The following is a 12,326-nucleotide window of genomic DNA, read 5'->3' as shown; positions in this document are numbered from 1 at the left end:
TTAGCATAGCTCTGGAGACAACAAGTATTGTTTGTCTGATTTACCGGCAAGGCAGCTATGCTCTGCCGCTGCGGTTGTTGCACGTCAAAACTCGGGTCACGTCCTCCTTCTCTCGGTCCTCAACAGGATAAGATGTGGTCCGTGGGTCATATGGGGGTCAGGGGTGGTCACAGTCTTATATTGCGCCTCATTCTGGCTGTCCGTGTCTGTCCCCGTCTGGCTGGTCTGTTGTCTCCGTGCGTCCGTTCCCTGGCTCTGCTTCCTCTCTGTTGTGTCGCTACAAACATTTTGAACTTGGTCCAGCCTCTCGGGGGAACCCTCCCCTCTGCCTACTCGGCTCCGGATTGGCAGAAACTAGAGCTCCACACTGATCCCATATCACACGGCTGCAGTCTATTAGTGTTCTGGGTGCCGTGGCAGAAACAAAAATGCTCCAGACGTGTTCCTGTGAGCAGTAGTGAGGCGCTGTCATCAAGGAGTATGCTGTTGGCCACGGTGGCATCCACACCCTCTGCCACGGTCGTCGGTGTGGACTTGTAGCTGTGGTGGTACGGCAGAGTGGGCTCTTCCCATTGGACCTGAGCATCCTGATGTGTTGGGACACTGGAACCTGGAAGAGTTGATTCACTGGGAAACCTTTCGGTCATCATGTCTAACATGGGAGGAGAGAAAACAAGGCATTAAATATGAATATATACAGAATAAGAAACAACTGTATCGTCACATCACAGGTTTTTTTGTGCACATTCTATTATTATTAGTATTATTATTATTGCTGTGCAATATTTTTGCACCTGGTCCTGGTCCAGCCAACTCGGTCGCTGGTCCTTGTCGACGCCGCCCGTTCTTAACCACAGTACTCCATTCTGCCGGTGGTACGTCTGTACTCCCCGCTGGCGCTGATGCTTCCCTCAGGTCCAGTGCAGTCCCACATGGGAGGAGAGAAAACAAGGCATTAAATTTGAATATATACAGAATAAGAAACAACTGTATCGTCACATCACAGGTTTTTTGTGCACATTCTATTATTAGTATTAATATTATTGCTGTGCAATATTTTTGCACCTGGTCCTGGTCCAGCAAACTCGGTCGCTGGTCCTTGTCGACGCCGCCCGTTCTTAACCACAGCACTCCATTCAGCCGGTGGTACGTCTGTACTCCCCGCTGGCGCTGATGCTTCCCTCAGGTCCAGTGCAGTCCCCGGTGGGTCCGGTGGTGCAGTCCCTGGTGGGCCATCAGCCGGGGCAGCAGCCTGGTCCTCATGTCGCGCCGGATCAGGGGCGACAGGACGGTCTAGAGCATTCAGTCGAGCGCTGATGGCCACAGTATCAGCACGAACACTCTCACATACAGTATGTCAGCCTGGCGTCCCGATATATGTTTCAGTGCACAGACCTCGGGAGTATAGCTGCTCCATTCTCCTGAGTAAGCAGGATACATCCATGCTGGAATAGGAAACTGGTGGCAGATCGTCCAGGTAGTGGGAGACAAAACGGGGAACATCCTCCCCACATTCATTCAACACCCTAAGACAGAGTTTACCATTACTGGCATCTTTGTTTTGCCCTTTGTGTGAAATGCAGCAAAGTGTAGTAGAAGGACAGACTTCAAGCACATTTTCTTAGATGACTGCGGAGTCAAATGTGTTAACGGCCGGCAACACAATGTCATCCTGGCTTTAGGTCTTGATTTCCATCGCCAAGAAGTTAAGTAGCTCATCTTCCACAATAACTTGCCCATCAGTTGTCTCATAGGTAACTGGTTTTACTCGTGAATGAACACGTTTAGCGGCCGATCCACGGCTAGCCGAGTCCGTGTCCATCACGGTACCATCCGCCATTTCACGCCCGGTTCCTGGCTAAGAACGAGCCACACCGAGGTAGGAGAGTGTTAGAGTGTTCAGGGCTCTTGTGGATGGAGTGTTCCCTGCTCTTTCATTAATCAAAGCACCTAGTCCAGCCCAGTTTCTGGCTAAAGGCGAGCCACGGCGAGCTAGAGAGGAAAGTTTGTTTGTTTGTGTCCGTGGAGTTAGCCAGCAGCTAGCTACCCCCTGGTTGGCTTGTTTCGCCAGAATATCCTTAGTGGTACCGTAGAGGGTTCAGGGCTCTTATAGATGGAGAGTTCCCTGCTCTTTCGGTTACCAACAAACTAAATCCAGCCCGGTTCCTGGCTAAAGGCGAGCCACGCCGACCAAGAGAAAGTTTGTTTCTCTTAAGTTGATTAAAAATGTGTTATTAATTAAAAACAACATGTTACATTTGATAAAAAATGTATTATCAAAAAACGCAGAGACCCCTACTTCTAGGCCTACTGAAACTGGAGGCGGAGGCCTCGGACAACCAATGATCGATTGGTAATGGGACTTTTGCCCCTAATGTAACATGTTTGATTACATTTGATTTAAAAAAAAAAGATATGGAAATGGGACTGTTTTGCCCGGTTAGTGAGATTTACAGTTAGCAGATCTGTAAATGACCCCAAGGCACTGTGCTTTTATTTTGTGAATTGATTTTGTGTGTCAGGTGCATTGCATTGATGTTAATTTCATATTTCTTGTGAGGTGCTTTTCTTTTGAAAGGGTTTGCTTGATTTAACATTATCATCACCTGTCTGCTCAGACACAGAGAGACAATTGTTTGCAGCAGCACCAGATAAGAAGAAAGGGACTGCCTTGACGTCTACTAAGAAAAAGGCTACCAAGAGAAAGGTGTCAAAGTCCCAGACCAAGGACAAGAGGAGGAAGAAGTTGTTCTGGAAGGGTTCAGTGGAGACGAAGGAGGAACTGGAGGAGCAGCAGCGGAGAGCTGCAGCGGGGCAACCAGACTCCCCAAGCCCCCCAGGGTCAGGCACGGATACCGGCGTGAACCAGAGCAGCAGCGGCAGCCAATCTGATAACAAGTAGCTCTAAAATTGAGGAGCACGCCCATTCGATAATGACAGTTGATTAAGACTTTTTGCCTGCCTGATTATTCAGGCATGTTTTATTTTTGTATGTTTTACTTTTTGTCATGTTAAATTTTGTTATTAATAACAATTTAATTAAAGAGAGAGAGTTTCATTGTATTAAAAGCTGCCACTACCCCTGGGTGAAAACAGGGAAATGTTGAATTGCAATAGTGATGCTTTTATCTTTTGAGAATGCTATCAGTGTCTGCTCTTCCACAAACGATAATTTAGGCTATATAATCACCTAATTAAGTCCCAATAATAATATAGTTTACATATTTTGCAAATAATTGCAACAGGTGATTTGGGATGGGAATGAAACTATTTTGGTGTAATTTAAAAACGAACTGTTCTTAAAACCCCTTTTAACTTTCTACAGTGAATATGGTTACTTTCCGCCAGGGGGCAGTGCAGACTAGGCCCTGAATGTCCAAAACGCCAAAACACTATTAATCTCCATGTTTACAGTTCTGAGTGTCCAGACTCATAACTGGATCACTAATAACATTTGCTTCCAAGAGTTTAGTATAAATTTAACATCTGCATGTCTGCTAGTGGGGCTGGTGCTTTAGCAAACTGGTTAGTGCAGTTCCCAGTGATATGATACTTTCAGTCGGCTCAAGCTCAGTCATGCCTGGAGAAGGTGGAGATAAACACGACCGTGTGTGTGTGCCGCTCTGTCAAGTCTTTAAGTTCAATCTTCTAAAGAACAGCAACATGTCTGACCATGACCAAGCAGCACGCGGCTCCAGTGACAGTGATGTGCCACCCATTCAGGTATGCACATTGCACTACGAATCGAGTACAAAAGGACCCCAACTGAAACAAGCTATAGGCTTTTGGGGGTTTTAATCTTATTTCAAATTTGGATTTTAGTTGACCTTGTATTTGAATTGTACTTTAATGTGCTTATATCTGCAAACTTCTAAATAAAGTGTTGATTCAATTAATTCACAGCCACAGGCAGTTGACAATCCCAACGAAAACGCCGCCAACGCCCTCGAAATATTGGTATGGGCCTTGATACATTATCACGAGGACCTCCGGAGTGCTGAGCAGAACCATGCTGACGCAGTCCAAGCTTTGACCGACCTTCAGAAAGAGGGAGAAGACTTGGAGAATGCTGCAATCCAACGTGCCGAAGAAGATGTAGCTGCAGCAAAACTGCTGATGGATGCAGCTGACGCCGCCGTCGATCGGGCCCAAGAACAACTCGATGAGGCTGAAATGGCAGCCAGCTCTAGTACCCAGCTCTGATGCTTTACATTGTAAAATGTTGAAAAGTTTTGCAGATATTTTGAATTGTTAATAAAAAACAATTTAACTAAAGCGAGATGTATTTATATTAAAACGTTTTCACCAAGCTGCTTTCACCAACAATAAAAAGGAGAAACCAGCCAGTTGAAAGAGGAGAGGGAGGGATGGGGGACAGCAGCGTTGATGGCACCACCTTTTACACCAGTAGCTCCGATGTCTCTGTGGAGGACAAGGAGGTACAGATTCAAGGTAGCCTACTTTAACAGTTCTGTCTAGCTAGCTTAGCATAGCTCTGGAGACAACAAGTATTGTTTGTCTGATTTACCGGCAAGGCAGCTATGCTCTGCCGCTGCGGTTGTTGCACGTCAAAACTCGGGTCACGTCCTCCTTCTCTCGGTCCTCAACAGGATACGATGTGGTCCGTGGGTCATATGGGGGTCAGGGGTGGTCACAGTCTTATATTGCGCCTCATTCTGGCTGTCCGTGTCTGTCCCCGTCTGGCTGGTCTGTTGTCTCCGTGCGTCCGTTCCCTGGCTCTGCTTCCTCTCTGTTGTGTCGCTACAAACATTTTGAACTTGGTCCAGCCTCTCGGGGGAACCCTCCCCTCTGCCTACTCGGCTCCGGATTGGCAGAAACTAGAGCTCCACACTGATCCCATATCACACGGCTGCAGTCTATTAGTGTTCTGGGTGCCGTGGCAGAAACAAAAATGCTCCAGACGTGTTCCTGTGAGCAGTAGTGAGGCGCTGTCATCAAGGAGTATGCTGTTGGCCACGGTGGCATCCACACCCTCTGCCACGGTCGTCGGTGTGGACTTGTAGCTGTGGTGGTACGGCAGAGTGGGCTCTTCCCATTGGACCTGAGCATCCTGATGTGTTGGGACACTGGAACCTGGAAGAGTTGATTCACTGGGAAACCTTTCGGTCATCATGTCTAACATGGGAGGAGAGAAAACAAGGCATTAAATATGAATATATACAGAATAAGAAACAACTGTATCGTCACATCACAGGTTTTTTTGTGCACATTCTATTATTATTAGTATTATTATTATTGCTGTGCAATATTTTTGCACCTGGTCCTGGTCCAGCCAACTCGGTCGCTGGTCCTTGTCGACGCCGCCCGTTCTTAACCACAGTACTCCATTCTGCCGGTGGTACGTCTGTACTCCCCGCTGGCGCTGATGCTTCCCTCAGGTCCAGTGCAGTCCCTGGTGGGTCCGGTGGTGCAGTCCCTGGTGGGCCATCAGCCGGTGCAGCAGCCTGGTCCTCATGTCGCGCCGGATCAGGGGCGACAGGACGGTCTAGAGCATTCAGTCGAGCGCTGATGGCCACAGTATCAGCACGAACACTCTCACATACAGTATGTCAGCCTGGCGTCCCGATATATGTTTCAGTGCACAGACCTCGGAGTATAGCTGCTCCATTCTCCTGAGTAAGCAGGATACATCCATGCTGGAATAGGAAACTGGTGGCAGATCGTCCAGGTAGTGGGAGTCAAAACGGGGAACATCCTCCCCACATTCATTCAACACCCTAAGACAGAGCTTACCATTACTGGCATCTTTGTTTTGCCCTTTGTGTGAAATGCAGCAAAGTGTAGTAGAAGGACAGACTTCAAGCAACATTTTCTTAGATGACTCTATCTCTGCGGAATCAAATGTGTTAACGGCCGGCAACACAATGTCATCCTGGCTTTAGGTCTAGATTTTCATCGCCAAGAAGTTAAGTAGCTCATCTTCCACAATAACTTGCCCATCAGTTGTCTCATAGGTAACTGGTTTTACTCGTGAATGAACACGTTTAGCGGCCGATCCACGGCTAGCCGAGTCCGTGTCCATCACGGTACCATCCGCCATTTCACGCCCGGTTCCTGGCTAAGAACGAGCCACACCGAGGTAGGAGAGTGTTAGAGTGTTCAGGGCTCTTGTGGATGGAGTGTTCCCTGCTCTTTCATTAATCAAAGCACTTAGTCCAGCACCTAGTCCAGCCCGGTTTCTGGCTAAAGGTGAGCCACGGCGAGCTAGAGAGGAAAGTTTGTTTGTTTGTGTCCGTGGAGTTAGCCAGCAGCTAGCTACCCCCTGGTTGGCTTGTTTCGCCAGAATATCCTTAGTGGTACCGTAGAGGGTTCAGGGCTCTTATAGATGGAGAGTTCCCTGCTCTTTCGGTTACCAACAAACTAAATCCAGCCCGGTTCCTGGCTAAAGGCGAGGAGGAAGAAGTCGTTCTGGAAGGGTTCAGTGGAGACGAAGGAGGAACTGGAGGAGCAGCAGCGGAGAGCTGCAGCGGGGCAACCAGACTCCCCAAGCCCCCCAGGGTCAGGCACGGATACCGGCGTGAACCAGAGCAGCAGCAGCAGCGGAAGCGGCAGCGAATCTGATAACAAGTAGCTCTAAAATTGAGGAGCACGCCCATTCGATAATGACAGTTGATTAAGACTTTTTGCCTGCCTGATTATTCAGGCATGTTTTATTTTTGTATGTTTTACTTTTTGTCATGTTAAATTTTGTTATTAAAAACAATTTAATTAAAGAGAGAGAGTTTCCACTACCCCTGGTTGGCTTGTTTCACCAGAATATCCTTAGTGGTATCGTAGAGGGTTCAGGGCTCTTATAGATGGAGAGTTCCCTGCTCTTTCGGTTACCAACAAACTAAATCCAGCCCGGTTCCTGGCTAAAGGCGAGCCACGCAAGTAGCTCTAAAATTGAGGAGCACGCCCATTCGATAATGACAGCTAGTTGACTAAGACTTTTTGCCTGCCTGATTATTCAGGCATGTTTTATTTTTGTATGTTTTACTTTTTGTCATGTTAAATTTTGTTATTAAAAACAATTTAATTAAAGAGAGAGTTTCCACTACCCCTGGTTGGCTTGTTTCGCCAGAATATCCTTAGTGGTACCGTAGAGGTTAATACTTTTTTAGGTTAGGTTAATACTTTTTGTCATGTTAAATTTTGTTATTAAAAACAATTTAATTAGAGAGAGAGAGAGTTTCCACTACCCCTGGTTGGCTTGTTTCGCCAGAATATCCTTAGTGGTACCGTAGAGGGACTTCTACCTGCCGTGTCAGAAAGAGCCCCACCGCCTGCTCGTGGAAGCTAGGGACAACGTCGACTCTGCAAAAGCTGAATTGGCCGAGATGAAGCACCGCGTAGCTGCTCTAGAAGAGAAGCTCGCTGCAGCTAAGATACCAGAAGTTGAGGCCATAGCAGTTTTCGAAGATGCTCTCAAAGTCACTGAGTAGCCAGAATTGTTCAAATGTCAAATAAATACATTTGCAAAGAAAAGTTGTACATTTCAATTGTTAATAAAAAACAATTTGACTAAAGCGAGATGTATTTATATTAAAACGTTTCGAGTACAAAAGGACCCCAATTGAAACAAGCTATAGGCTTTTGGGGGTTTTAATCTTATTTCAAATTTGGATTTTAGTTGACCTTGTATTTGAATTGTACTTTAATGTGCTTATATCTGCAAACTTCTAAATAAAGTGTTGATTCAATTAATTCACAGCCACAGGCAGTTGACAATCCCAACGAAAACGCCGCCAACGCCCTCGAAATATTGGTATGGGCCTTGATACATTATCACGAGGACCTCCGGAGTGCTGAGCAGAACCATGCTGACGCAGTCCAAGCTTTGACCGACCTTCAGAAAGAGGGAGAAGACTTGGAGAATGCTGCAATCCAACGTGCCGAAGAAGATGTAGCTGCAGCAAAACTGCTGATGGATGCAGCTGACGCCGCCGTCGATCGGGCCCAAGAACAACTCGATGAGGCTGAAATGGCAGCCAGCTCTAGTACCCAGCTCTGATGCTTTACATTGTAAAATGTTGAAAAGTTTTGCAGATATTTTGAATTGTTAATAAAAAACAATTTAACTAAAGCGAGATGTATTTATATTAAAACGTTTTCACCAAGCTGCTTTCACCAACAATAAAAAGGAGAAACCAGCCAGTTGAAAGAGGAGAGGGAGGGATGGGGGACAGCAGCGTTGATGGCACCACCTTTTACACCAGTAGCTCCGATGTCTCTGTGGAGGACAAGGAGGTACAGATTCAAGGTAGCCTACTTGAACAGTTCTGTCTAGCTAGCTTAGCATAGCTCTGGAGACAACAAGTATTGTTTGTCTGATTTACCGGCAAGGCAGCTATGCTCTGCCGCTGCGGTTGTTGCACGTCAAAACTCGGGTCACGTCCTCCTTCTCTCGGTCCTCAACAGGATACGATGTGGTCCGTGGGTCATATGGGGGTCAGGGGTGGTCACAGTCTTATATTGCGCCTCATTCTGGCTGTCCGTGTCTGTCCCCGTCTGGCTGGTCTGTTGTCTCCGTGCGTCCGTTCCCTGGCTCTGCTTCCTCTCTGTTGTGTCGCTACAAACATTTTGAACTTGGTCCAGCCTCTCGGGGGAACCCTCCCCTCTGCCTACTCGGCTCCGGATTGGCAGAAACTAGAGCTCCACACTGATCCCATATCACACGGCTGCAGTCTATTAGTGTTCTGGGTGCCGTGGCAGAAACAAAAATGCTCCAGACGTGTTCCTGTGAGCAGTAGTGAGGCGCTGTCATCAAGGAGTATGCTGTTGGCCACGGTGGCATCCACACCCTCTGCCACGGTCGTCGGTGTGGACTTGTAGCTGTGGTGGTACGGCAGAGTGGGCTCTTCCCATTGGACCTGAGCATCCTGATGTGTTGGGACACTGGAACCTGGAAGAGTTGATTCACTGGGAAACCTTTCGGTCATCATGTCTAACATGGGAGGAGAGAAAACAAGGCATTAAATATGAATATATACAGAATAAGAAACAACTGTATCGTCACATCACAGGTTTTTTTGTGCACATTCTATTATTATTAGTATTATTATTATTGCTGTGCAATATTTTTGCACCTGGTCCTGGTCCAGCCAACTCGGTCGCTGGTCCTTGTCGACGCCGCCCGTTCTTAACCACAGTACTCCATTCTGCCGGTGGTACGTCTGTACTCCCCGCTGGCGCTGATGCTTCCCTCAGGTCCAGTGCAGTCCCTGGTGGGTCCGGTGGTGCAGTCCCTGGTGGGCCATCAGCCGGTGCAGCAGCCTGGTCCTCATGTCGCGCCGGATCAGGGGCGACAGGACGGTCTAGAGCATTCAGTCGAGCGCTGATGGCCACAGTATCAGCCCGAACACTCTCACATATGTCAGCCTGGCGTCCCGATATATGTTTCAGTGCACAGACCTCGGAGTATAGCTGCTCCATTCTCCTGAGTAAGCAGGATACATCCATGCTGGAATAGGAAACTGGTGGCAGATCGTCCAGGTAGTGGGAGTCAAAACGGGGAACATCCTCCCCACATTCATTCAACACCCTAAGACAGAGCTTACCATTACTGGCATCTTTGTTTTGCCCTTTGTGTGAAATGCAGCAAAGTGTAGTAGAAGGACAGACTTCAAGCAACATTTTCTTAGATGACTCTATCTCTGCGGAATCAAATGTGTTAACGGCCGGCAACACAATGTCATCCTGGCTTTAGGTCTTGATTTTCATCGCCAAGAAGTTAAGTAGCTCATCTTCCACAATAACTTGCCCATCAGTTGTCTCATAGGTAACTGGTTTTACTCGTGAATGAACAAGTTTAGCGGCCGATCCACGGCTAGCCGAGTCCGTGTCCATCACGGTACCATCCGCCATTTCACGCCCGGTTCCTGGCTAAGAACGAGCCACACCGAGGTAGGAGAGTGTTAGAGTGTTCAGGGCTCTTGTGGATGGAGTGTTCCCTGCTCTTTCATTAATCAAAGCACCTAGTCCAGCACCTAGTCCAGCCCGGTTTCTGGCTAAAGGTGAGCCACGGCGAGCTAGAGAGGAAAGTTTGTTTGTTTGTGTCCGTGGAGTTAGCCAGCAGCTAGCTACCCCCTGGTTGGCTTGTTTCGCCAGAATATCCTTAGTGGTACCGTAGAGGGTTCAGGGCTCTTATAGATGGAGAGTTCCCTGCTCTTTCGGTTACCAACAAACTAAATCCAGCCCGGTTCCTGGCTAAAGGCGAGGAGGAAGAAGTCGTTCTGGAAGGGTTCAGTGGAGACGAAGGAGGAACTGGAGGAGCAGCAGCGGAGAGCTGCAGCGGGGCAACCAGACTCCCCAAGCCCCCCAGGGTCAGGCACGGATACCGGCGTGAACCAGAGCAGCAGCAGCAGCGGAAGCGGCAGCGAATCTGATAACAAGTAGCTCTAAAATTGAGGAGCACGCCCATTCGATAATGACAGTTGATTAAGACTTTTTGCCTGCCTGATTATTCAGGCATGTTTTATTTTTGTATGTTTTACTTTTTGTCATGTTAAATTTTGTTATTAAAAACAATTTAATTAAAGAGAGAGAGTTTCCACTACCCCTGGTTGGCTTGTTTCACCAGAATATCCTTAGTGGTATCGTAGAGGGTTCAGGGCTCTTACAGATGGAGAGTTCCCTGCTCTTTCGGTTACCAACAAACTAAATCCAGCCCGGTTCCTGGCTAAAGGCGAGCCACGCAAGTAGCTCTAAAATTGAGGAGCACGCCCATTCGATAATGACAGTTGACTAAGACTTTTTGCCTGCCTGATTATTCAGGCATGTTTTATTTTTGTATGTTTTACTTTTTGTCATGTTAAATTTTGTTATTAAAAACAATTTAATTAAAGAGAGAGTTTCCACTACCCCTGGTTGGCTTGTTTCGCCAGAATATCCTTAGTGGTACCGTAGAGGGACTTCTACCTGCCGTGTCAGAAAGAGCCCCACCGCCTGCTCGTGGAAGCTAGGGACAACGTCGACTCTGCAAAAGCTGAATTGGCCGAGATGAAGCACCGCGTAGCTGCTCTAGAAGAGAAGCTCGCTGCAGCTAAGATACCAGAAGTTGAGGCCATAGCAGTTTTCGAAGATGCTCTCAAAGTCACTGAGTAGCCAGAATTGTTCAAATGTCAAATAAATACATTTGCAAAGAAAAGTTGTACATTTCAATTGTTAATAAAAAACAATTTGACTAAAGCGAGATGTATTTATATTAAAACGTTTCGAGTACAAAAGGACCCCAATTGAAACAAGCTATAGGCTTTTGGGGGTTTTAATCTTATTTCAAATTTGGATTTTAGTTGACCTTGTATTTGAATTGTACTTTAATGTGCTTATATCTGCAAACTTCTAAATAAAGTGTTGATTCAATTAATTCACAGCCACAGGCAGTTGACAATCCCAACGAAAACGCCGCCAACGCCCTCGAAATATTGGTATGGGCCTTGATACATTATCACGAGGACCTCCGGAGTGCTGAGCAGAACCATGCTGACGCAGTCCAAGCTTTGACCGACCTTCAGAAAGAGGGAGAAGACTTGGAGAATGCTGCAATCCAACGTGCCGAAGAAGATGTAGCTGCAGCAAAACTGCTGATGGATGCAGCTGACGCCGCCGTCGATCGGGCCCAAGAACAACTCGATGAGGCTGAAATGGCAGCCAGCTCTAGTACCCAGCTCTGATGCTTTACATTGTAAAATGTTGAAAAGTTTTGCAGATATTTTGAATTGTTAATAAAAAACAATTTAACTAAAGCGAGATGTATTTATATTAAAACGTTTTCACCAAGCTGCTTTCACCAACAATAAAAAGGAGAAACCAGCCAGTTGAAAGAGGAGAGGGAGGGATGGGGGACAGCAGCGTTGATGGCACCACCTTTTACACCAGTAGCTCCGATGTCTCTGTGGAGGACAAGGAGGTACAGATTCAAGGTAGCCTACTTTAACAGTTCTGTCTAGCTAGCTTAGCATAGCTCTGGAGACAACAAGTATTGTTTGTCTGATTTACCGGCAAGGCAGCTATGCTCTGCCGCTGCGGTTGTTGCACGTCAAAACTCGGGTCACGTCCTCCTTCTCTCGGTCCTCAACAGGATACGATGTGGTCCGTGGGTCATATGGGGGTCAGGGGTGGTCACAGTCTTATATTGCGCCTCATTCTGGCTGTCCGTGTCTGTCCCCGTCTGGCTGGTCTGTTGTCTCCGTGCGTCCGTTCCCTGGCTCTGCTTCCTCTCTGTTGTGTCGCTACAAACATTTTGAACTTGGTCCAGCCTCTCGGGGGAACCCTCCCCTCTGCCTACTCGGCTCCGGATTGGCAGAAACTAGAGCTCCACACTG

At 47.4% G+C, this 12,326-nt stretch overlaps 1 protein-coding gene across 1 annotated transcript; it reads left to right on the top strand.

Moving 5' to 3' along the window:
- Positions 1-3,592: 3,592 nt before the first annotated feature.
- On the top strand, positions 3,593-4,249 carry LOC311054923 (uncharacterized protein). Its single transcript, XM_084070945.1, has 2 exons — positions 3,593-3,723; positions 3,904-4,249. Exons 1-2 carry the CDS (start codon positions 3,664-3,666, stop codon positions 4,201-4,203), a joined length of 360 nt encoding a protein of 119 aa, XP_083927071.1. The 5' UTR covers positions 3,593-3,663; the 3' UTR covers positions 4,204-4,249.
- Positions 4,250-12,326: the final 8,077 nt, after the last annotated feature.

The sequence above is a fragment of the Gymnoscopelus microlampas genome, assembly GCF_963454915.1.
Source record: "Gymnoscopelus microlampas genome assembly, chromosome: 11".
NCBI lineage: Eukaryota > Metazoa > Chordata > Actinopteri > Myctophiformes > Myctophidae > Gymnoscopelus > Gymnoscopelus microlampas.
The sequence above is the reverse complement of the archived record's forward strand: the minus strand, read 5'-3'. Positions and strand labels throughout refer to the sequence as shown.